The sequence below is a fragment of the Bos indicus genome, chromosome 2 (genome assembly GCF_029378745.1).
Source record: "Bos indicus isolate NIAB-ARS_2022 breed Sahiwal x Tharparkar chromosome 2, NIAB-ARS_B.indTharparkar_mat_pri_1.0, whole genome shotgun sequence".
Taxonomy (NCBI): domain Eukaryota; kingdom Metazoa; phylum Chordata; class Mammalia; order Artiodactyla; family Bovidae; genus Bos; species Bos indicus.
Genome location: NC_091761.1, coordinates 26,132,827 through 26,153,786, shown reverse-complemented (window position 1 = coordinate 26,153,786; position 20,960 = coordinate 26,132,827). Strand labels below are relative to the sequence as shown.

Here is a 20,960-nt window from a genome sequence, read left to right as displayed (position 1 = left end):
AGTGTTTGCGTTGAACATCTGCCAGATAATATCCTGGTTCATAGCAGAAAGGCACACAAGCCTGATTTATGTTTATGGTGATGGCAGGGGTATAGGACTAGTTGATCCTTAATCTACCTTTCCTACCATCACAGGTACTGAAGAATTAAACTGAGTATTTATAAATGATTGAAAACCAAAGAATGTGACCAAGATCATCATTATTGTTTTTATTGAGGATATTTGTAGACTCTGTTAAAATAATGCCTTACAGTTAGCTGGGAAGCACGGGTGGGACCATGCTGATTGTTAAAATATTGAAATACTTTTGTCCTAGATGGTAGGTGGCTGCCATCCAGAACCTCTAGAGTACTCTTTGGCCACCAGAAGTGCCTGTCTCTTTCCCTGGACACCCAGATTTCCTAACAGCCCAGCATATCCAGGGGATAATGTCTAGGAAGAAGGGTGTCTTAAGAACCAGCTTCAGGGCCATGTGTAGCTGATTGGCCGATAGTTTGAATATTTCACCTGCTCAGCAAGCATACAGCGGGAAGAACACTTGCAGTTACTGAGGCTCTACCCGTGAATGCACTGGGACTAGGATGGGTGCTTTTTTAATATGTTGTTTTATTTCATTCTCACAATGGCCCTCTGGAGTAGATACTATTTTCTTCATTTTACCACTAAGGAAAGTGAGGCTCAAAGAGGTGTAGGAGATATTGTGTCCAGATTCCCATATCTGGTAAGTACTGGAGCTCTTTGACTTTTCAGAGAGCATGGGAATCCAAGTGCCATTTTACAGGTGAGGAAACGAAGGCAGAGAGAAGATACTCTTTGAGCTAGTTCAGACCATATTCGACCCCAGAATTCAGGTCTCCTAGTCCACTGGCCTTGCGTTCTTCAGCTTCAGTGTTTTCATATGGGACGTATGGTGAGGAACGTGTGTGCTGAGCTGGCTCCTCTGTCAAACCCGTGCAGAGACGGAGGGGTGGTAGAAGAACATTCTGAAACTGGAGTATGAGCCACATCATTTTAAAAGACTTACACGAAGGACCTATCACCTGTAATTTATAGGTTGAGTACACTTTTCCCTCTCACCAATGAGAGAAGCAGCCTATAGATTAAGCATCCAGTTTACGTGGCGTCTTCCTAAAACAGCCAAAAGTCTGTTTCTGTATTAGAAAGCAGAATTGTGGATGAAATAAACATTTGCTTCTTTTTAGAAAATTTTTTTTCATTTTTACTTCCATCTGCTGGTTGTTGCAAACAAGAGCTAATCAGCTGAGCAGAGAAACAGATGTGCTGTGACGGCTCCAAAAATGGATCTCTCTCTGCTTGGCAAAGGGTCGTTGACAGGGGATGGTTGCCATAACAACCAGCTTACACCAATGCAGAAATATCACAGGCTTTTTGCAACCACTCTTGCCTTCATTAATTATGCCATTCTTAGCTAAACGATACAATAATGCTATTTCCTTTGGCACTGCCAGGAATAGAGATGACGAATGAGATGGTTTGTGCTGATGGGCTGAGAAAGTCATAAACCACTACAGAGCTGAAATATTATTGTTGTCATTATTACCATTTTGTTCCCTAAGCTCTAGCTAATGGGTTTGGTACCCAATAAGAATTAATAGCATTTGTTGAGTGCTTACTATGAGCCAGGCACTAAATGCTTTGTATGAATTAATTCATTTGTAATCCTTACAGCAACCCCATGAAATTACTGCTATTACTGGCTCAGTGTTTTAGAGAAAGTAAATAAGTCACAGAAAGTTCTTGTCCTTGGACAGCTGTTAGGTGATGACACCAGGATTTAAACTCAGATATTTAGCTCCAAAATCCCTGCTCTTAACCCCTATACTAGAGCAAACTGTTTATGACTACCAGTATACCAGATAAGATGAATATCTTTTTTTCCAAGTTAAAAATTATTTTAGATAAGAATCATACTTCCTAATATGTTGAGGAAAATACAATATTTCAACATGACACTAGAAATCAGTATAATTAATGCCTCAGAGAAGGATCTGGAAAAGTAAAACAGCAAAGTTCTTCAGAATAGAGCAATGGCACCCCACTCCAGTACTCTTGCCTGGAAAATCCTATGGACGGAGGAGCCTGGTGGGCTGCAGTCCATGAGGTCGCTAAGAGTCGGACATGACTGAGCGACTTGACTTTCACTTTTCACTTTCATGCATCGGAGAAGGGAAGGGCAACCCACTCCAGTGTTCTTGCCTGGAGAATCCTAGGGACGGGGGAGCCTGGTGGGCTGCTGTCTATGGGGTCGCACAGAGTTGGACATGACTAAAGTGACTTAGCAGCAGCAGCAGCAGCAGCAAATTTTAGGTGTAGCCCTGCCACTCATTTTTAAAAAGTGAATGTGGTTCAATTACTTTAATATGGCTTGATTTTTGGTAGAAAAGATAAGAGTACAAATTTTGGAGTCATAGACCTGCGAGCAAATAGTAGGTACCCTACTTACACACCTAATTATGGACCTCAGGCGAGTTACTGAATATTCTGATTAGAAAGATGGGAGAAGTTAAAAGAGGTAAAGTGAGAAGGGAAATTAAGCAGCCTCAGAGGACAAATTGAAATGATGTCCTGAAAGTGCTTACTGCCATACGCATCATAGTGTGTGCTGTAAAAATGGTGGGGCCTGTTGCCTGAACCCTACCTTTCCTGCCCTGTTCTCAGCTCAGAGAGGACTGGCCTGGGTAGTCTCTGCCTCTGAGGTCCATTCTGTGTTTCAGAGAACATTGATGGTTTCTGGGGGAAAGAGACTCTTCCCACTCTCACATTCCGAGCCCCTGGAGTTCCTGGAATAATGAAGAGGGGATTTCTCCAGGCTCTCAGTAAGGGTGAAGTGATGACAATGGTGAGACTTTCAGGGTCCGATTTTACCTGACTCTGTTTTAAAAGGCTGGAGATTCTTGGGACCCCCACATGCCAATCACTTCACTGTGAGGAATATAGGCTTTGGTTGCTCAGGAGATTCAAGTGAGGGATTTAGAACCTTGGATCATTGACTGAAAGACCTGTGTGTCTTCCCCCACAACATTCATCTCTGAGATTCTGCAGCCATTTGTGTTCCCTGATTCCCTCCAAGTTCCTGGGTCAGCCTATGAGAAGCAAGGATTCCCTCCCTTCTCCTTCTGGGGCAGACCCTACCTGCATTCCCAGAGTGGTCCTGTCTTTGAGGGTTCTGGAGCACAACCCAAACACTTGGGGCTGCGGTGGGTGAAGGGTCACAGTGACTAATGCAGCCCCAGGTTTCACCCTCAGCTTCAGCCCCAGCTCCCCTCTCAGCTGGAGCTCTGCAGAACCATATATCTTCTGTCACTGTGGAGGTGGGGGGCTGGCCCCGGAGGTGGTGGTGACTTGTCCATACCCTCCTCCTGGCAGATCTAAATATAGAACCCCATTTGAGGCCTCAGCTTCCAGATGTGCAGAAGCACGTGGGGACCCCAATCTGCCTCCTGCTCAGGGCTGAGTAAGACGTATCAGAGTCATAGCCTCTGTGAGCATGTCGAATTCCCAGACTGTCCTCCCACCCCTCTCTGGGGAGGTGAGGAAGGTCAAGGCACCTGTTGTTTCCCCTTCTTCACCCACCAAAGATGAAGAACTGTTCCCTCGGGGGCAGAAGTGTTTGCTGAAGAAATGTCAGAGCCCGCCTCTGCTCCTCCTAGGCTCCAAGTCGAATCACCCGGCGGCTACCCTCTGGTTAGTGCCTCCACTGCCCTGCCCCGGGAACAGGGACTCAGGCCCATGGAAGGGGAAGGGAGTTCACAGCTAGGCCAGTGCTGCCCTGGCTCCTCTGAACGATGGACCCTGAGCTGTGGCAGGAAAGCAGAGGGAGGCGGGCAGTCAGCATTAGGAATGGGACCCAGGGGAGCCTGGGCTGGGCATGAAGCCCGAGTAGGTGGGACTTGTATTCATGGTGCTCTATTATGTCCCAGGTTTTTTCCATACCTTTTATGGTTTTAAAAAGGTAAAGGAAATCACTCTTTGCTAGGACTGTGTGATGTTCCCAAGGGTGCCCTGGTTTGCATGGCGATGTCAGTCTGGGAGAGGACATCACCCAGAGACCACGTGCAGATAAAGGGGTGTGCCCATGCGGGAACATTCAGATGTTTTGTTCAATTTGCTTCCCTTCCTGTTTTTCAGATGTACTGTAGAGGAGAAAAACTACCCGCAACCCTTCCCCCTATTAGTTTCTTATTGTGGCTCATGCTTCAGTTGTGTTACCTACTGGCTATATAACTTGGGGAGAGTTTCTTAACCCTTCTGAATCTGTTTCCTCCCCTAAGGTAAGACTACCTGACCTAACAGCTATAAAAAGAATGAAACTGTAGAACTACTCTGGTAGAATTAGATCACTAGCTGACAAAGGAAAGGCACAGTGGAAGGAAGAGTGAGGGCATGGGGCGGTGAGAGGCAGTAGAAATAACCTGCTTAAGTGGAGGGAGTGCTGCATGCTCGGAGTATGGCAGTTACTGTGGCTGTGGCTTACGATGGAACACGAAATCCCTTTGGTAGTGTCTCAGCATTCTGTGTATTATAAGAATCCCTGGGAGATGCCTCACTCATGGAGAAGACATGGACTTTGCTCCTGGTTTGGCTACAAACCAGCTCTGTGACTCAGTTATTCCCCAAGACCTCAGTTTCCTCATCTGTCAAATACGGGGATTGTGTTAATGAATCCTAGGATCCCTTCCAGCATCCATCTCCAATTTGGGGAAAGCTGCTAGGGGAGGGCGGTGGGATTCTCCTGGGTCTCCAAGCACATGTATTTCTTTAGAGTCTTTGAGTGCTAAGGACATATACACAAATTTGGGCTCACTGATTTTGCTTTCACAGGGGAATTCTGTGATACTGGTCCTGAGTCTGAGAGCAGGGCTTGCCAGTTAAGTGTAAGTAATATGTTGGGCTTCCCTAGTGGCTCATTGGTAATGAATTCACCTGCCAGTGCAGGAGATACACGTTTGACTCCTGGGTCAGAAAGATGTCCTGGAGAAGGAAATGACAACCCACTCCAGTATCCTTGCCTGGGAAATCCCATGAACAGGGAAGTCTGGTAGGCTACAGTCCATAACAAAAAAACAACCACAAAAGTGATATGTTTCCAGGGCTTTGGGGGATTTCAGCACAAAAATTGGTGTTGTGTGCTGGCCTCAAACCCAGAACAGCCCCCTCTGCCCTCCGCCAGCCGTGGTGGAAAGCGGCGCTGTGTACATGCGCTCTGTGTCTTTCCTCCGCCGGCCATGGTGGGAAGCGGTGTTGTGTACGTGTGCTCTGTGTCTGTTTAAGTTGAACCTTGTTTTATTTTTCTCAAGTCATAAGCTGAGTGTTACAATCCTGACAAAAGGCTTGCAGAACATCATATTTTAATTAGAGACCTTTCTCAATTTTATGTGAACAGCATAATTTAAATTATTACTGGAAGTTTCTCAGTATACAGAATATAGATTCAGTTCTAGCCTTGAGTTTTATGAATGAACCAAAAAAAGCACCACCCCATCAATTTCAGTTCTTCTAGTCCACATCCCTTTTGGAAAAAACCCCTCAAATCTCAAATGTATTCTCCCTTGAAGTTCTATTTCATCCAAGGGAAGAGATTTCATGTGCTTATGCAGTATCTCAGCTTGTAACACTTTAAGATGTTTGTATGTAAAACTGATGAATAATATTTGCCACTGGAATATTTATAGCTGCAATTTACAATTCTAGGGAAATTCTATTCTAGAAATTTTTATGATCAATAACATTTATTAATTATGCTGTGTGAATTATGTAAGCAAAATTAAGAATCCTATTTGCCTACCTACTTCTCAGCCCATCTTATTTGCCAGTCTGTTGACTGTATTTTTGGGCTCAAGGTCAGCCAAGGATTAATAGCTTTAGGTCTATTTGCTTTGCCTCTTTTTAAGCTGAATTTAGCTCTTGAGATAACAGCATTTTGCCTGTGTACTTGACTGAAATTTTAATCTTGACCTTTGGTTATAATTTTGGATCACACAATCACTTCTAGTAAGATGAAAAATCAGAACATATAAAGCAAACTTAATTGCATTTTTAATGACATTTTAAAAATTAGTGGAAAAATAAAATAGTCTGAATAACAGCTGTTGTCTTTTAAGTTTTGTAAATCATTTTTTAAAAGAGCAAAACATTTTTCCTTATGGTGGATGGTGCTACTGTAATATTATTTGCTTGAAAATATTGGTTAAAAATCACATTATTGAAAGAGATTTCAGCCCAGCAGCTCTTTGATTTGTCATTTGATAAATGGTTTAAGTTAAATAGTTTGGAGAAATCTAGGTTTTCTGAATGCAGGAGTTCATATGTTAACTACTTTTTATTCCCCTTATATCCAGTCCAATACAGATACTCTTCCCAGATAATGAAGACCTTGAGATGAGGAGAGACTGTTCTCTCAGGTTATTATAGCTCAAGTCTTTCTGCAAAGATAGAGGGTAGACCTCACCCCTGTTTTGGCACCTTTACGAGTAAGCCCTACTCTTGGTCTAGGTTGAAATGAAACTGTAATCATGGGGCATTCCATGGGACTCCGGTGGCCTGAGAAAGTAAAAGTACTATGCCCAGTCTTGTGCTTACAATGGAATGGGGTATGGTTGAGAAGAGAATTCTTTATAAACTTGTGCGACCCTGGTTTTACAACCAAGACATCACCTTTAACCTGTCAACTTGCTGATGAAGAATCCCCACAGCCCATACATACCCCCGAGGAAGTAACCACACCCTTTCGAAGATCAAGGCAAACTTTCTGGTACTTATTTACATTTCAAGACAGAAAAACAGACAAAATTTGTTTTTTTGGTTATAGAAATAATTTGTGTTCCTTGTAGACATTTTAGAAAATGTAAACAGTCTGATAGAAGTAAATCAATAAAATATATATTACCCATGCATCTATGACCCAGTGATATCCACTACTAACATTCTGGTACCATAGAAAAAGCTGGGTAATCAGCATTTCCCTAAGCAGTGCTTCAGACAACACCCAGGCAGAAGGGGTTGCTTGGTTTACACAGGAAGAAGAGATCAGTTCAGTTCAGTTCAGTCGCTCAGTCGTGTCCGACTCTTTGCGACCCCATGAATCGCAGCACTCCAGGCCTCCCTATCCATCACCAACTCCCGGAGTTCACTGAGACTCACGTTCATTGAGTCAGTGATGCCATCCAGCCATCTCATCCTCTGTCGTCCCCTTCTCCTCCTGCCCCCAATCCCTCCCAGCATCAGAGTCTTTTCCAATGAGTCAACTCTTCGCATGAGGTGGCCAAAGTACTGGAGTTTCAGCTTTAGCATCATTCGCTGACCTCCTTCAGAATGGACTGGTTGGATCTCCTTGCAGTCCAAGGGACTCTCAGAGCCTTCTCCAACACCACAGTTCAGAAACATCAATTCTTCGGCGCTCAGCCTTCTTCACAGTCCAACTCTTACATCCATACATGACCACAGGAAAAACCATAGCCTTGACTAGATGAACCTTTGTTGGCAAAGTAATGTCTCTGCTTTTGAATATGCTATCTAGATTGGTCATAACTTTCCTTCCAAGGAGTAAGCGTCTTTTAATTTCATGGCTGCAGTCACCATCTGTAGTGATTTTGGAGCCCCAAAAAATAAAGTCTGACACTGTTTCCACTGTTTCCCCATCTATTTCCCATGAAGTGATGGGACCAGATGCCATGATCTTCGTTTTCTGAATGTTGAGCTTTAAGCCAACTTTTTCACTTTCCACTTCCACTTTCATCAAGAGGCTCTTTAGTTCCTCTTCACTTTCTGCCATAAAGGTGGTGTCATCTGCATATCTGAGGTTATTGATATTTCTCCTGGCAATCTTGATTCCAGCTTGTGCTTCCTCTAGCCCAGCGTTTCTCATGATGTACTCTGCATATAAGTTAAATAAGCAGGGTGACAATATACAGCCTTGACATACTCCTTTCCCTATTTGGAACCAGTCTGTTGTTCCATGTCCAGTTCTAACTGTTGCTTCCTGACCTGCATACAGATTTCTCAAGAGGCAGGTCAGGTGGTCTGGTATTCCCATCTCTTTCAGAATTTTCCAGAGTTTATTGTGATCCACACAGTCAAAGGCTTTGGCATAGTCAATAAAGCAGAAATAGATGTTTTTCTGGAACTCTCTGGCTTTTTCGATGATCCAGTGGATGTTGGCAATTTGATCTCTGGTTCCTCTGCCTCTTCTAAAACCAGCTTGAACATCTGGAAGTTCATGGTTCATGTATTGCTGAAGCCTGTCATGGAGAATTTTGAACATTACTTTACTAGCATGTGAGATGAGTGCAATTGTGCGGTAGTTTGAGCATTCTTTGGCATTGCCTTTCTTTGGGATTGGAATGAAAACTGACCTTTTCCAGTCCTGTGGCCACTGCCGAGTTTTCCAAATTTGCAGGTATATTGAGTGCAGCACTTTCACAGCATCATCTTTCAGGATTTGGAATAGCTCAACTGGAATTCCATCACCTCCACTAGCTTTGTTCGTAGTGATGCTTTCTAAGGCCCACTTGACTTCACATTCCAGGATGTCTGACTCTAGGTCAGTGATCACATCATCGTGATTATCTGGGTCATGAAGATCTTTTTTGTACAGTTCTTCTGTGTATTCTTGCCACCTCTTCTTAATATCTTCTGCTTCTGTTAGATCCATACCATTTCTGTCCTTTATAGAGCCCATCTTTGCATGAAATTTTCCCTTGGTATCTCTAATTTTCTTGAAGAGATCTCTAGTCTTTCCCATTCTGTTGTTTTCCTCTATTTCTTTGCATTGATCTCTGAGGAAAGCTTTCTTATCTCTCCTTGCTATTCTTTGGAACTCTGCATTCAGATGCTTATATCTTTCCTTTTCTCCTTTGCTTTTCGCGTCTCTTCTTTTCACAGCTATTTGTAAGGCCTCCCCAGACAGCCATTTTGCTTTTTTGCATTTCTTTTCCATGGAAGAAGAGATACAGGGAGATTAAATAATTTGCTAAAGTTATCCAGTGAGAGGGTGGCAAAACCAAAATGAAGATGCCTGGGTCTGGGACCTTTTTGCAACCGCCAGAGGGCCGAGTCTTTTCACAGTCCCAGAGCTTTTCACAATTAGTTTTCTCCAGCTCATGGCTAAAGAAAGGGCCAGCCTCCTCAACAGAACTCAGTGGACCATGCCCAAGGACAGATAAAGAAATGGTATGTGTCAAAGCAGTTGTGTTATCAAATTGTAGCTACAGCTTCAGCCTGTAAACTCCTTTAAGAGAGGGGAGGAGGGAGTGACTGGGGTGGATTTAGAGTCTTGAACTTTGGAAATCGTTAGCTTATAGAAGTCTAGCGAGAACTGCCCTAACAAAGAAAAGTGACTACAAAGACCAGTCAAGCTAAACTATAGTGAAAACGTATTTCTTGTCCTCAGCTCCCTCCAGAAAGAAGTTTTGGGGTAGCTCAGGTGGTAATGACTAACATTTTAGAGGCTCTAGCCCATCTCTCGGAGAAGGCAATGGCAACCCACTCCAGTACTATTGCCTGGAAAATCCCAGGGACAGAGGAGCCTAATGGGCTGCCATCTATGGGGTCGCACAGAGTCAGACACGACTGAAGTGACTTAGCAGCAGCAGCAGCAGCCCATCTCTGGGTAGAATAGGTATTGATATTGAGCACTGAGACGGTTGGTGCATAGATATTGCCAGAAATCCAAGCATTAGTGTCTTTCCCCTTCCTAAAATAAGCATCAATGTAGTCTAAGTGTATCAGAAAAGTCATAAGTTTGCATTTCAAGGTAGGAACGTGGACATGCTCCATTAACCAGCATCCAAACAACTGCTGTGTTGCTGAAGCTTAGCTTCCTTAACAGAGGCATTATCACAGCAACCAGCATCTTTTCATAGACCTTAACACCTTCTACCAAATATTAGCAATACAATCCACTCAAAATTCTAGTCATCCGGTTCATACCCCAGAATAATCTACTGTTTGCTAAGTAATTTGCATAGAGAAGTTAGCCTCTCATTTTGAGATACCCCAAAACCACTTATTTTGAAATCATGAAGTCAGTATATTAGAGCTGAAGGGATACTAGAGATCATTCATCCCTACCTTGCCATTTTATAGATCTAGAAAGTGAGAGCATTATAAGTAAAGAACCCTCAGCTCAAAATTTTCAGGGGACTTGATCAGAGGGACCCAGCTAGTGAATAATGGAGTTCAGACTTTCTGATTCCAATCCAGAAGTTTTTCAGCATAGCTTCTCTGATGAGTGCCACAAATTGATATGGATGGGGAAGGAAGAAAGATAAGACATAATCCTCACCCTGTGTTACTTCTGTTTACTTCAGGGGTCACTTCGATGAGATCGTAAGACTGGCCCCTTTAAAACCTAGAAGAAGTGATGAGGCTAAGGATAGATTAACACCAAGTGGATAAAACTACTCATTAAAACTCAGAAGCAGTATAAACACTCACTGATATCATGCGGAAGAGTAGAAGGTTGTTAAAGGTGACTATGCAGACGTTTGTAGGAATTTATACATCCTGAAACTCAGAGACTCAATGAATCAGCATTTTAATCTTGGAGCCGATAGGTCATCAGCAAATATTGCTGTAGAACTCTCTTTAATTCAGTTAATTCTATGCTCTTAGCTTTTGCCAGATGTACTTACATACACATCATGTGAAACATTCCAGAAGACATATCTTCTTCATGTGAACATGCTTGTGAGACTCTAGAATCAACTATGGAGAATTCTTACTTTTTAGAATTTACATTCATTAGCAGTTTTTCTATTCACGATACTAGATTAAGAGAAATATCCCAGTTTGTTAAAGTTCATGATATACAACCTTGCATCTGCTTCTGGTACTTATAACTGTGTATTCAAACTACAAACTTTGACTAGTTGTGTTGGCAACCAACAATAGAAAGATTAAACTCTACAGAGTTGTGAAATGTAAGATATATTTACTGTAACATAAAATTCCATATAGTCACTAAAAGCACATCGGTGTTTCATTGTTACCGTTTAGTATATTCTGTTCCTGATCCTGATGGAATTTTGTTTTTCTTATTGAATCTACATATGGGAAAAAAAATTTCCAAGAGCACACATGACTTTTCTGTACCTAGTTAGGCATAGAGCTTAGACTCAATTTGAACTTGCTATCAATCAGTTCAGTTCAGTTCAGTTTAGTCGCTCAGTCGTGTCCGACTCTTTGCGACCCCATGAATTGCAGCATGTCAGGCCTCCCTGTCCATCACCAACTCCCGGAGTTCACTCAGACTCATGTCCATTGAGTCGGTGATGCCATCCAGCCATCTCATCCTCTGTCATCCCCTTCTCCTCCTGCCCCCAATCCCTCCCAGCATCAGAGTCTTTTCCAGTGCTATACTGCCTACCAAACTGATGTCTTCTTCCTGACTTCCCTGTTTTGTGAATGGTACCATCATTCTCCTGGTCACCCAGGTCTTATGTTAGTCTTCCTTGGTGTGCCCCTTTCCCTAGCCTCCCAAGTCCTGCAAGTCTTCCCTTGAACTCTCTCTCTCTCACCTGTTCCATATTCCTCATTCCGCTGCCACCAACATCATTTATACTCCTGTGATTGAAGCAAAGGCTTGACGTAAGGGAGAGTATACACTTGTCTCAAGTATGTCTCCTCCTGGGGGCAGCAGAGCTGAGGTGGAAGGATGGAAGAGGATGAGGCGTTTGGGGTCATGGGCCTGTGGCAATGCCATTTCAAACTCCCCTGTCTTCACCCCTTTAATATGACTTACAGAACCTGGGAAACCTGGTCCCAGGGCAGTGCCCTTGATTGCCGCTGCCATTCACCTTTTCTTTGTGGGGCATTGTAACGAGCGATCCAGAGAGCTCTTTGAGAGGTCACGTTCTCCTGGGGGCAAGACCAATTGACCATCTAAGCATTCTTAACTCAGTTTTGTTCTACCTAGAGACAAGGAGAATGCTGAGCTAAGGAGAATGCAATTGCTTTTTCTTCTAAAGAAACAGTTGCAGACTTTGTTGTTGGATTGATAGGAATACAGTTCCAGGATGTGTTGACCGGCCATCAGCAATGTAACCTCTTCTTTGAATCCCATCACACATAACTCAGTAAAGAGAAAGGGAAAGAGACACTGTCTCTGAAGACATGGACTTTAGATGAAACAAATCTCAAAAATGTGGTTGGTTTGGTCAACATATGAGTACGGATGCTGATAATTCAGGTTCCTTGATAACCTTTATTATTTAGAGAACTTATCATATTATGATGTTTAGACGTCTCTCCTCTGCCTGGGATCAAATTCTGTCCCTGACCATGACTAGCTATGGGTCCTGGGGAAGCTATTTAACTGTGTTGTCTCTCAATTTCCATGCCTACTACAGGTAGTAATGTACCTGTCTCATAGAGTGATTGTGTGCCTACCTAGGACCATGCTGGCTCATCAGTACTTAATAATTATTTGTGAGTTATTTTACTACAGAAATTTTCTATAGACTTCTTTAGAAAGCTAAGCTTAAATAATTCCTTTGTCACATTGCTAGCTGAGTTTAGGGAAGAGTATTTGGCCGAAGGATACTCTTCTATTAATCAAACTGAGCTGAAGATCATATGTGTCTGTCTGTGAAGAGAAGTGAAAACCAGATACACGTTTTGAATATTTTATAACAGCACTTGAGAAACGATAGGATATCTCCATTCCCACCTTTAGACAGGTTCTTGGAATTGCCTTCTGTATCCCATTCGAGATGGCTAGAAGTCAATTAGAATTTCTTCCTGGAAGTTGCAGACTAGGGGCACTAGCTACTTTTCATTATCTTGGTTGGCCTGAATTGGTCTCCCTCCAATATCCCAAGCTTTTGAAGCCTGCATCCTTTATTAGACATGCTAGTATGTACTGGCTTAGAACATTTATAAGTGTCATAGATTGTTATTTAATTTCTTACAGGTTCACTTTAAATTTCTTTTTTTAAAAATATATATTTATCTTAATTGGAGGCTAATTACTTTACAATATTGTATTGGTTTTGCCATACATCAACATGAATCCACCACGGGCGTACACATGTTCCCCATCCTGAACCCCCCTCCCACCTCCCTCCCCATACCATCCCTCCGGGCCATCCCAGTGCACCAGCCCCAAGCATCCAGTATCATGCATCGAACCTGGACTGGCGATTCATTTCACATATGATATTATACATGCCTCAATGTCATTCTCCCAAATCATCCCACCCTCACCCTCTCCCGCAGAGTCCAAAAGACTGTTCTATATACGTGTGTCTTTTCTGCTGTCTCGCATACAGGGTTATCATTACCATCTTTCTAAATTCCATATATATGTGTTAGTATACTGTATAGTTTAAATTTCACTTGGTGTCACTTTAAATTTCACTCGGCCATAGCTCTTGTTGGAGAAGGATACAGTCTTATTTCTCTTTTCTTCACAGGAATGTATAAGGATGGTGAACTACTTGCTGATTGATAGGTCTAAAATTATGTTTGTCTCACACATTTGGAAATGTCATTTCTGAAAGGGAAGGTGTTAAATAGCCTTCTCTGGAGATCTTTTAAAATAATGTAGTTTCTCACCTGATTGAGGTGATGAAAGTGAGGTCTTGCGGGACAATGGAACGGCCTCTGCTTCCAAAATTGGAATTATTTGAACCTGAGTTTGAATGCACATTTGGAAATAATGTGTTAAAAGTATCCTTTTAATGTGTTAAATGTATCCTTCTGTGGCAGGCGAGTCTGTTCAGAGCATGGGGCTGGGATCCATCCCAGGCCAAGGATGCAGGTACATGGAAAAGGGTTCTTTAGTTCAGAAATCAGAAGAAAAGGGTAGAGGACAATTATAAAAGTAGGAGACCAGGTCTTGGGTAAGATGGGCACGTTCACCTGGCGTTGTGAGACCAGTGAGCTGGGTCTGGCAGAGAAAAGGTGTATTAGGTTTCTGTCACTGTCATAATATTATCACACATTTAGTGGCTTTAAACAAGACATGTTTATTCTCTAGGTCAGAAATCTGAGTCTTACCTAGCTAAAATTAAATTCTCCATTTGGAAGTCTCACAGTAATCTCAGACTTAGAATGTCCCCAGTGGAGCGCATGGTGTTCAACCCAAACCTGCTTCTACTACTGTCTTCCCCGTCTCATTAGATACCATTCAGTTCTATTCTGGAATTGCCCAGGTTAAAAATTCTGGACTCCTCTTTCTTATAAGCCCCATTCAGCAAATCCAATTGACTCTACCTTCAAAATTATATTATCAAAATCTGATTATTTCTCACTGTCTCTAGTTTGGATTCCTGCAGTAGCATCTTTAACTGCTTTTGCTTCTTCTACTCGTGTGTCTTATTAATGTATCCTCAGCACAGTAGCCAGAATGCTCCTGCTAATGTGTAAGCCAGATTTGTTACTCTTCTCCTCCCCACCAGGTGGTCCATCTTACTCAAAGACCTTCTAATGGCCGAAGAGGGCAGGGAAGCCCACCCCTTTGGCCAGTGGTGCTGTATGCCTACCTCATAGGCTGTTTGGACCAACACAGCTTCACACTGTAAAAGTCTCCCGTCTTCTCGTAATCATGGGTTATCGTAGGTCAAGGAGGCAGATGTCAGGTCAAACAGGAGCTTTCGGTCCCTGCACATGCTCCGGGCCACCCCTGCCTTCTCCCAGTCCCATTATGATACCCACCAGAGTCTAAGTGTAGAGCTTTCCCTGCTAACTCAAGAAGCTGATAGGAAAATACTTTCCCACAAGGTTCCAAACTCTTCAAACCAATGACAAGCCCAAGGGCATTTTCTGGTTCCCCTTCTCCAGTATCCAGTTGGGCTAATCCCTGAAGCAGCAGCTGGGCGGAAACATAAACCAGTTGGGGCTTGAGGAGGGGGGCAGATTTTCTTGGAAAAAGAGAATGCGAGGGAGTGGTTCCTATTTTAAGTTGACCACATCAGTCTTCCGAAAGCTTTCTGCCCCAGTGCCACACTCCTAGGGACTTTGCACAGGAGATACAAGAGAGGCATCTTCGAGAACAGCTGTTCCTCACTGTTGAACCAGCAGCTGATAACGAGGTGAAGGACACCGACAAAGCCTAACACTTAAAGGGCGTCAGGGTGGGTGTGGAGAGGTGTTCACCCTTGCGCCTCCCCTTGCACTGACCTTGGTATCCACAGGCAGACAAAGCCTAACACTTAAAGGGTGTCAGGGTGGGTGTGGTGAGGTGTTCACCCTTGTGCCTCCCCTTGCACTGTCCTTGGTATCCACAGGGTTCAGTGCATGTTTATTGAACTGAATTCATACATTTTAAAAATGAATGAACATATCCGATGATAAGTCAATCACACAAATAAGGCCTAGAAAACGGACCTTTTGTTATTACTGAAATTCAGTATCAGTGTAGCCAGGAAACTGAGAAGGGGGCTAAGACTGGCCAAGGGCCTTTTGGGGCGTCTGAGGTGTCAGTGGGGTTGATGTGTTATGTCCTGCTTTTGTCTGGTAGGTCATTGCTTGTGAGCAGCAGTATGACTCTTCCTATGACGCTCGCTGTGACGTCTGGTCCTTGGGGATCACAGCTATTGAACTGGGGGACGGAGATCCTCCCCTCTTTGACATGCATCCTGTGAAAACGCTCTTTAAGATTCCAAGGTAGGACACAAGATGGCGCTCTTGGCTCATTAGTGCTTTGTGAACGAGGCTCGTTAGGATAATAAATAGTTGGTAAACAGTTTCTCTCCAAACCTGTGAAAGCCTGATTGTAAAATGTATTTCTCTTTTAAGGGGGCCGGGGGGGCGGGGGAGGGGGTTGGCACGGGGGATGGGGGAATCGAGGGTTTCCTGAAAGACAACATATTCCAAAAATAATAGGAGTATGTTGTAACAATCGCATATTTTCAGTACTCCAATTTTTCTGAGATGTTGATTTTTTAGGCTTTGCACGGCAAGACTAAAAATACAGCTTTGGCTTAAGTACTCTGTCTAAATACTAGTGTTTTCTTTTTAAATTATATAATCATATCTGGTCTTTTTTTTTTCGGTTTGAATATTTCTCCAGTATGCTGAAAAATTTAGGGATGAAAAAAAAATGTGTACCAGCACTAAAAAATTTTAGAAAAATGTTACATCAGTCATGATTTTCTCTCTAACCCTTTATTTCTGTCTCAGTGGGAAATGGTGCTGAAAGAGGTCTGTTTGAAGGGTATTTAAATGCCAATATATTTTTTATTGTCTATATTCATTAAGGTTTTGTACAAGAGGCTTGTTGGTTGTCTTTCATCAGAATAGGGCTCATGTTTGGCGAGGCACTAGTTAACAGAAAATGAAGCTATCTGGGAGCTCCATGCAGGCATGTTGCAGCTTGAAAGCTTTGTCCCTTTCATATTTCTCTTGCAAAGGAAGCCTCTGGCCGGCTGGGAGCCATTTAACTGCTTTAACAATACAAGTGTTAACCTTTCCTTATCTGCACAATCACACAGCTATCACAGCCTTTAAAAATTTCTCCTGATTGCAATTTGCATTTCTGATTAGGCCTATTTATATGCAGATGAGGCTCTGTGGCATTCATCACCGTAATGTTATGGTTTTATACCTAGTCCAGATGTGAACAACCACCCACCATTATTTCCAAAATGATTCCCAACCAAGTCAGAGTTGGTCTTTTTTACTTTTCCAAAGTATAAAAACAAGTCCAGATGATTAGGACAAAACTCCTGGCTTTTTAAATGAGTAGTCTGATGAATGTTCAAAATAATGTAAGAATGCAGGACCCCAAAACAGTATTGTGTAAAGTAATATGTCAGAAAATGATAGATGGTATCTGGAATAATTTATATGTGTGTTTTGATTTTTTACAAATGGCTTACTCTTTATTTACTGTAGCCACATAATTTCTCAATTACCAGAATTAAGGTGTGGTTTCTGATTAGCTTGGAGAGGGAAATGGCAACCCACTCCAGTATTCTTGCCTGGAGAATCCTACGGACAGAGGAGCCTGGCGGGCTACAGTCCATGGGGTCGCAGAGTCAGACACAACTGAGCGACAAACACTTTCACTTTTCTGATTAGCAAGACGTATGTACTTTTAATAGGCTATCATCTACTTGGGTATGTTTTCTGTCTTTTTTTGATGTGCATTTGTATACACACCAAATGTTCAACAATTTCATAGGGTGATAAATATGAGGCAGCTTTGAAGTGTGTGTGCGTGTGCATGGGTACACACACACGCGAATGTGCCTGTGTCCAACAGACCCTTTATCTCCAGCGACTCCTTAGTTTGCGTCTGTGCCCAGCCAAACCTCCGCTCTCTAATAACTTTTATACTCTCACTCCCCTCCGTCTTCTGGCTTGGGAGAAGCTTCCAGATCTGAAACACAAATAACCAAGCCTCCCATTGCTTGCCTCAGGACAGGGCAGACTTCAGGAACAGGTGAATTGCTAAAAAAGGATCTTAGGAGTGACACGGATCCTTATCCCAAAGTAGGTTGAAGCTTTCTCTCCTCCTGCTGTAACCACTGGCCCTCTCACCATCTCTTGGTTCCTGTGCAGCTGACGAATCAGGTTGAACTAGGGAACGTGAACGCTAGCTGGTTAGCCGGCCCTCAATGTGATGACGTGTGCTCGGCACTTGCCTTTATCACAACCGTAATGGCCAGCTTGACATTTTTGGACAGGAAGGATGGAGGTTTTATTTTATTTTTTTAATGTAGCATGTTTATAATTACTGCATACTCACCAAGTTTTTTACTTAAAAAGTATCTTGTTAATTGGAAGTACACAATTTTCTTAGGAAGGGTTGTAGATTGCCAAGTGTGTTTGTGTAAGTGTGTATGCTCATGTGTTTATCCTCTTAATCTTGGGTGGTAAAAACAGTATCCTTTCCTCAGAAAACTTCTTTGATGGAGAAATTTAATATTTACACATTTTAGATAGGCACTCAGGTTATCTACCTGTGTGTTTCATGGGGCTCTCTCTCATTCTACCTCAGCATTTCCTTTCCTAAAGCTAATGGCAAGTAATGACAAAAACCCTTTGAATCTATTTGGTTTCAGAATGTTTTTCTTCCTCGTTGGTTATGAGTGTTGTCGGTGTTCTGGAGCTCTCTTTAATTAAACAGTGAAGTCCATTGCAGAGTGCCCTTGGGGGCCAGGCTGCTGTATGTGGCCTTTCTTACCTGCCTCTTGCCTACACCTTTCTCTGATTGGAAATAAATTGAGTAAATTACCAAGTAAGGGAAGAAAAGAAAACCTGCCCCTAGTCAGGGAAGGAGTGACTTTCGTGAGTGATAGAGGACTTGGGACTTAACACAGTGCTAGTTACATGTGAGGAGGGAGCCTCAGATGTCAACAGAACAGGTGATTATCGGGGTTCCCTAGGCTTTGTCAGAAAACAGGCGAGATCTGCCTAGCTGTGCTTGATTTGCCTGAACAGGGGTTTCCTGCTTTCCGCTCCCTGCCTCCACTCATCTCTCCCTTTCTTGTGACCTTCACTTTAGAAGGTGACACGTGGGGTATTCGTGACCTGTCTCTGATCACGACATGACTCGCAATCTTTCCTTCACTGCAAACACACAGAAATTATCTGCTGATTGGCAGAGCAGCCACTGTTTGCTGAACTTGTCAGCATGTGTCATCTTGTCTAATGCCTTTGCTCCAAAAAAGTCACCCCTCTCTGACAGCCACTGCTGTCTGCTGCTATTTTTCTCCAGGAGTTAGAGGAGAGAAAAAGAAGGAAAACTGTTTCTCTAGGCATCAGTGGATTCAACAACCTCTCTCTCACGATTCTCTCCTGAGGGCTCCTGTAGAATTCCAAAGGCTTAGAAGGATCTTGCAGATGACCTGGATAGATTTTTCACTTAGAATGAGCTCTACTTCATAGATGCATTTGCAAGAACCCATGGAGTTAGGAGAAATATACAATTACGTTCCTTTCTTGGCAACCAGGTATCTTTCCTTAGCTGGGAGTCTTTGGCTAATGACCTCTTTGACCTCCACAGATGGGGTCAGGGAGGCAGTGGGGACCAGCGTGGGTGGGTTTACTGGATGAGGACTAAGAGCCCTGTCACTGGCCAGTTTACTGGGGCCAGATAGCAGCTGAATCTTGAAGAAGGCAATGGCAACCCAGTCCAGTACTCTTGCCTGGAAAATCCCAAGGATGGAAGAGCCCTGTAGGCTGCAGTCCATAGGGTCGCTAGGAGTCAGACACAACTGAGTGACTTCACTTCACTTTTCACTTTCATGCATTGGAGAAGGAAATGGCAAGCCACTCCAGTGTTCTTGCCTGGAGAATCCCATGGATGGGGGAGCCTGGTGGGCTGCCATCTATGGGGTCATACAGAGTCAGACATGACTGAAGCGACTCAGCAGCAGCAGCAGCAGCAGCAGCAGCTGAATCTATGCGGAGTCTTACTGCACATTGAGAGCTTCCTTGCATTCCTGTGGGAAAATGCAGAGTGCTTTTAAGATTCCCAGCAGAAATGTGCTTGTCTGAGAGTGGGTGGGACAGAATGGCTTGAACATTCCAGTCCCTGAAGCCAGTGACTTTTCCTTCCTAAAGAGGAGTTTTCCTCTAGTACACAATTTGGGAAAAGAACTCATGATAATTCCAATTTACATTCAGGCTTGTTTTCCTCACCAAATTTAGATTGTTCCAAATTGTCCCCAAATATATTAGTTTCTGAGGGCTGCCACAACAAATTTTTGCAAACCTGGTATCTTAACACGAGAGAAATGTATTCTCTCCCAGTTCTAGAAGCCAGACGTCCAAAATCAGGATGTCAGCAGGACCCTGCTCCCTCTGCAGGCCCTAGAGGAGAATCCTTTCTGCCACTTCCAGATTCTGCGGCTCCTGGGGTTCCTTAGTTTGTGGCAGCGTCACTGCAATCTCTGCCTCCATTTTCACACGGCTTTCTTCACTGACTCTCTGTGTACTTTTCTTTTCTGTCTGACTGGTGAGGACACTCATCATTGAATTTAGGCCTCATCCTAATTTAGGGTGATTTCATCTCAGGATCCTTGTCTGAATTATATTCGCATGCGTGCGTCACTCAGTCGTGTCCAACTCTTTGTGACCCCATGGACTGCAGCCCACCAGGCTTCTCTGTCCATGGGATTATCCGGGCAAGAATGCTGGAGTGGGTAGCCATTTCCTCCTCCAGGGCATCTTCCTGATTCAGGGATCAAACCCACAGCTCCTGTGGCTTCTGCATTGGCAGGCAGATTTTTTACCACTGAGCCACCTGGAAAGCCCTAGCTTAGATTAATTGAGTGCCATCTATGTGGCAGGCACAGAGCTATGCAATTCACAAAAAGCAGATGTGTTCCGTTCCCACAGTGACCCTTGAGGTAGATGCTATCACCCCTTTATTCTAGAGGAGAAAACTGGAATTCCAGGGAGAAAGCCCTGTTCCCGCACCAGTGGAGGGAAAATGATTTGAATCTGTAAAGTTTGACTCCGAAGACCTCCCATTTTGCAACTGCTTTGAAAAGTTAAAGCCCTTTCTTCAGTTGTATTTATTTATTAATGGACTGTGATTTCAGCACTGAGGGGGCTGGAGTATAAAGAAATGAATGGGAGGGAACTGTTCTCAGAGCTTTCTGAGAGGGCTGTTCCTGGGTTATATATATTTAATTTGAATAAAATTATCCACAGGAAAAAAAAATGAAAATGATATCCCAGTCTTTAAGAAGCTTATAGTCTACCTTCCTTCTCCATGCTCCCGTTTCAAACTGACAGAGGAAACCTGAGAGTTAGAATTTTATTAGCATCAATGTGTCAGTCAAGGAACTGAAGAACAGAAATCAAGTGTCATCACAGGGGAGCACAGCCCTCCTTGGTTCAGTGATTAATGACTCCCAAACCAGAAATCCCTCCCCTCTCCAACTCCCCTTCAGGCAACTGCCTTTTAGTTTCTGATTTAGAACACTTAAGGACAGTGTTTGAACTAATGAATTGAAGAACATGTATTACATAAAAGCAGAGCA

At 43.2% G+C, this 20,960-nt stretch overlaps 1 protein-coding gene across 10 annotated transcripts in view; it reads left to right on the top strand.

Annotated features, from left to right (window-relative positions):
- The window catches only part of MYO3B (myosin IIIB), a 486,811-nt gene that overhangs the window by 47,096 nt on the left and 418,755 nt on the right, over positions 1 to 20,960 (top strand). For all 10 annotated transcript variants that reach the window (XR_011570836.1, XM_070803483.1, XM_070803498.1 and 7 more), the window contains exon 7: positions 15,482 to 15,627. Coding sequence is in view for 9 of the 10 variants with exons in the window: in XM_070803483.1 (XP_070659584.1) it covers positions 15,482 to 15,627 (146 nt within the window). In the remaining variant the exon portion in view is untranslated. The remainder of the gene's footprint in view (positions 1 to 15,481; positions 15,628 to 20,960) is intronic.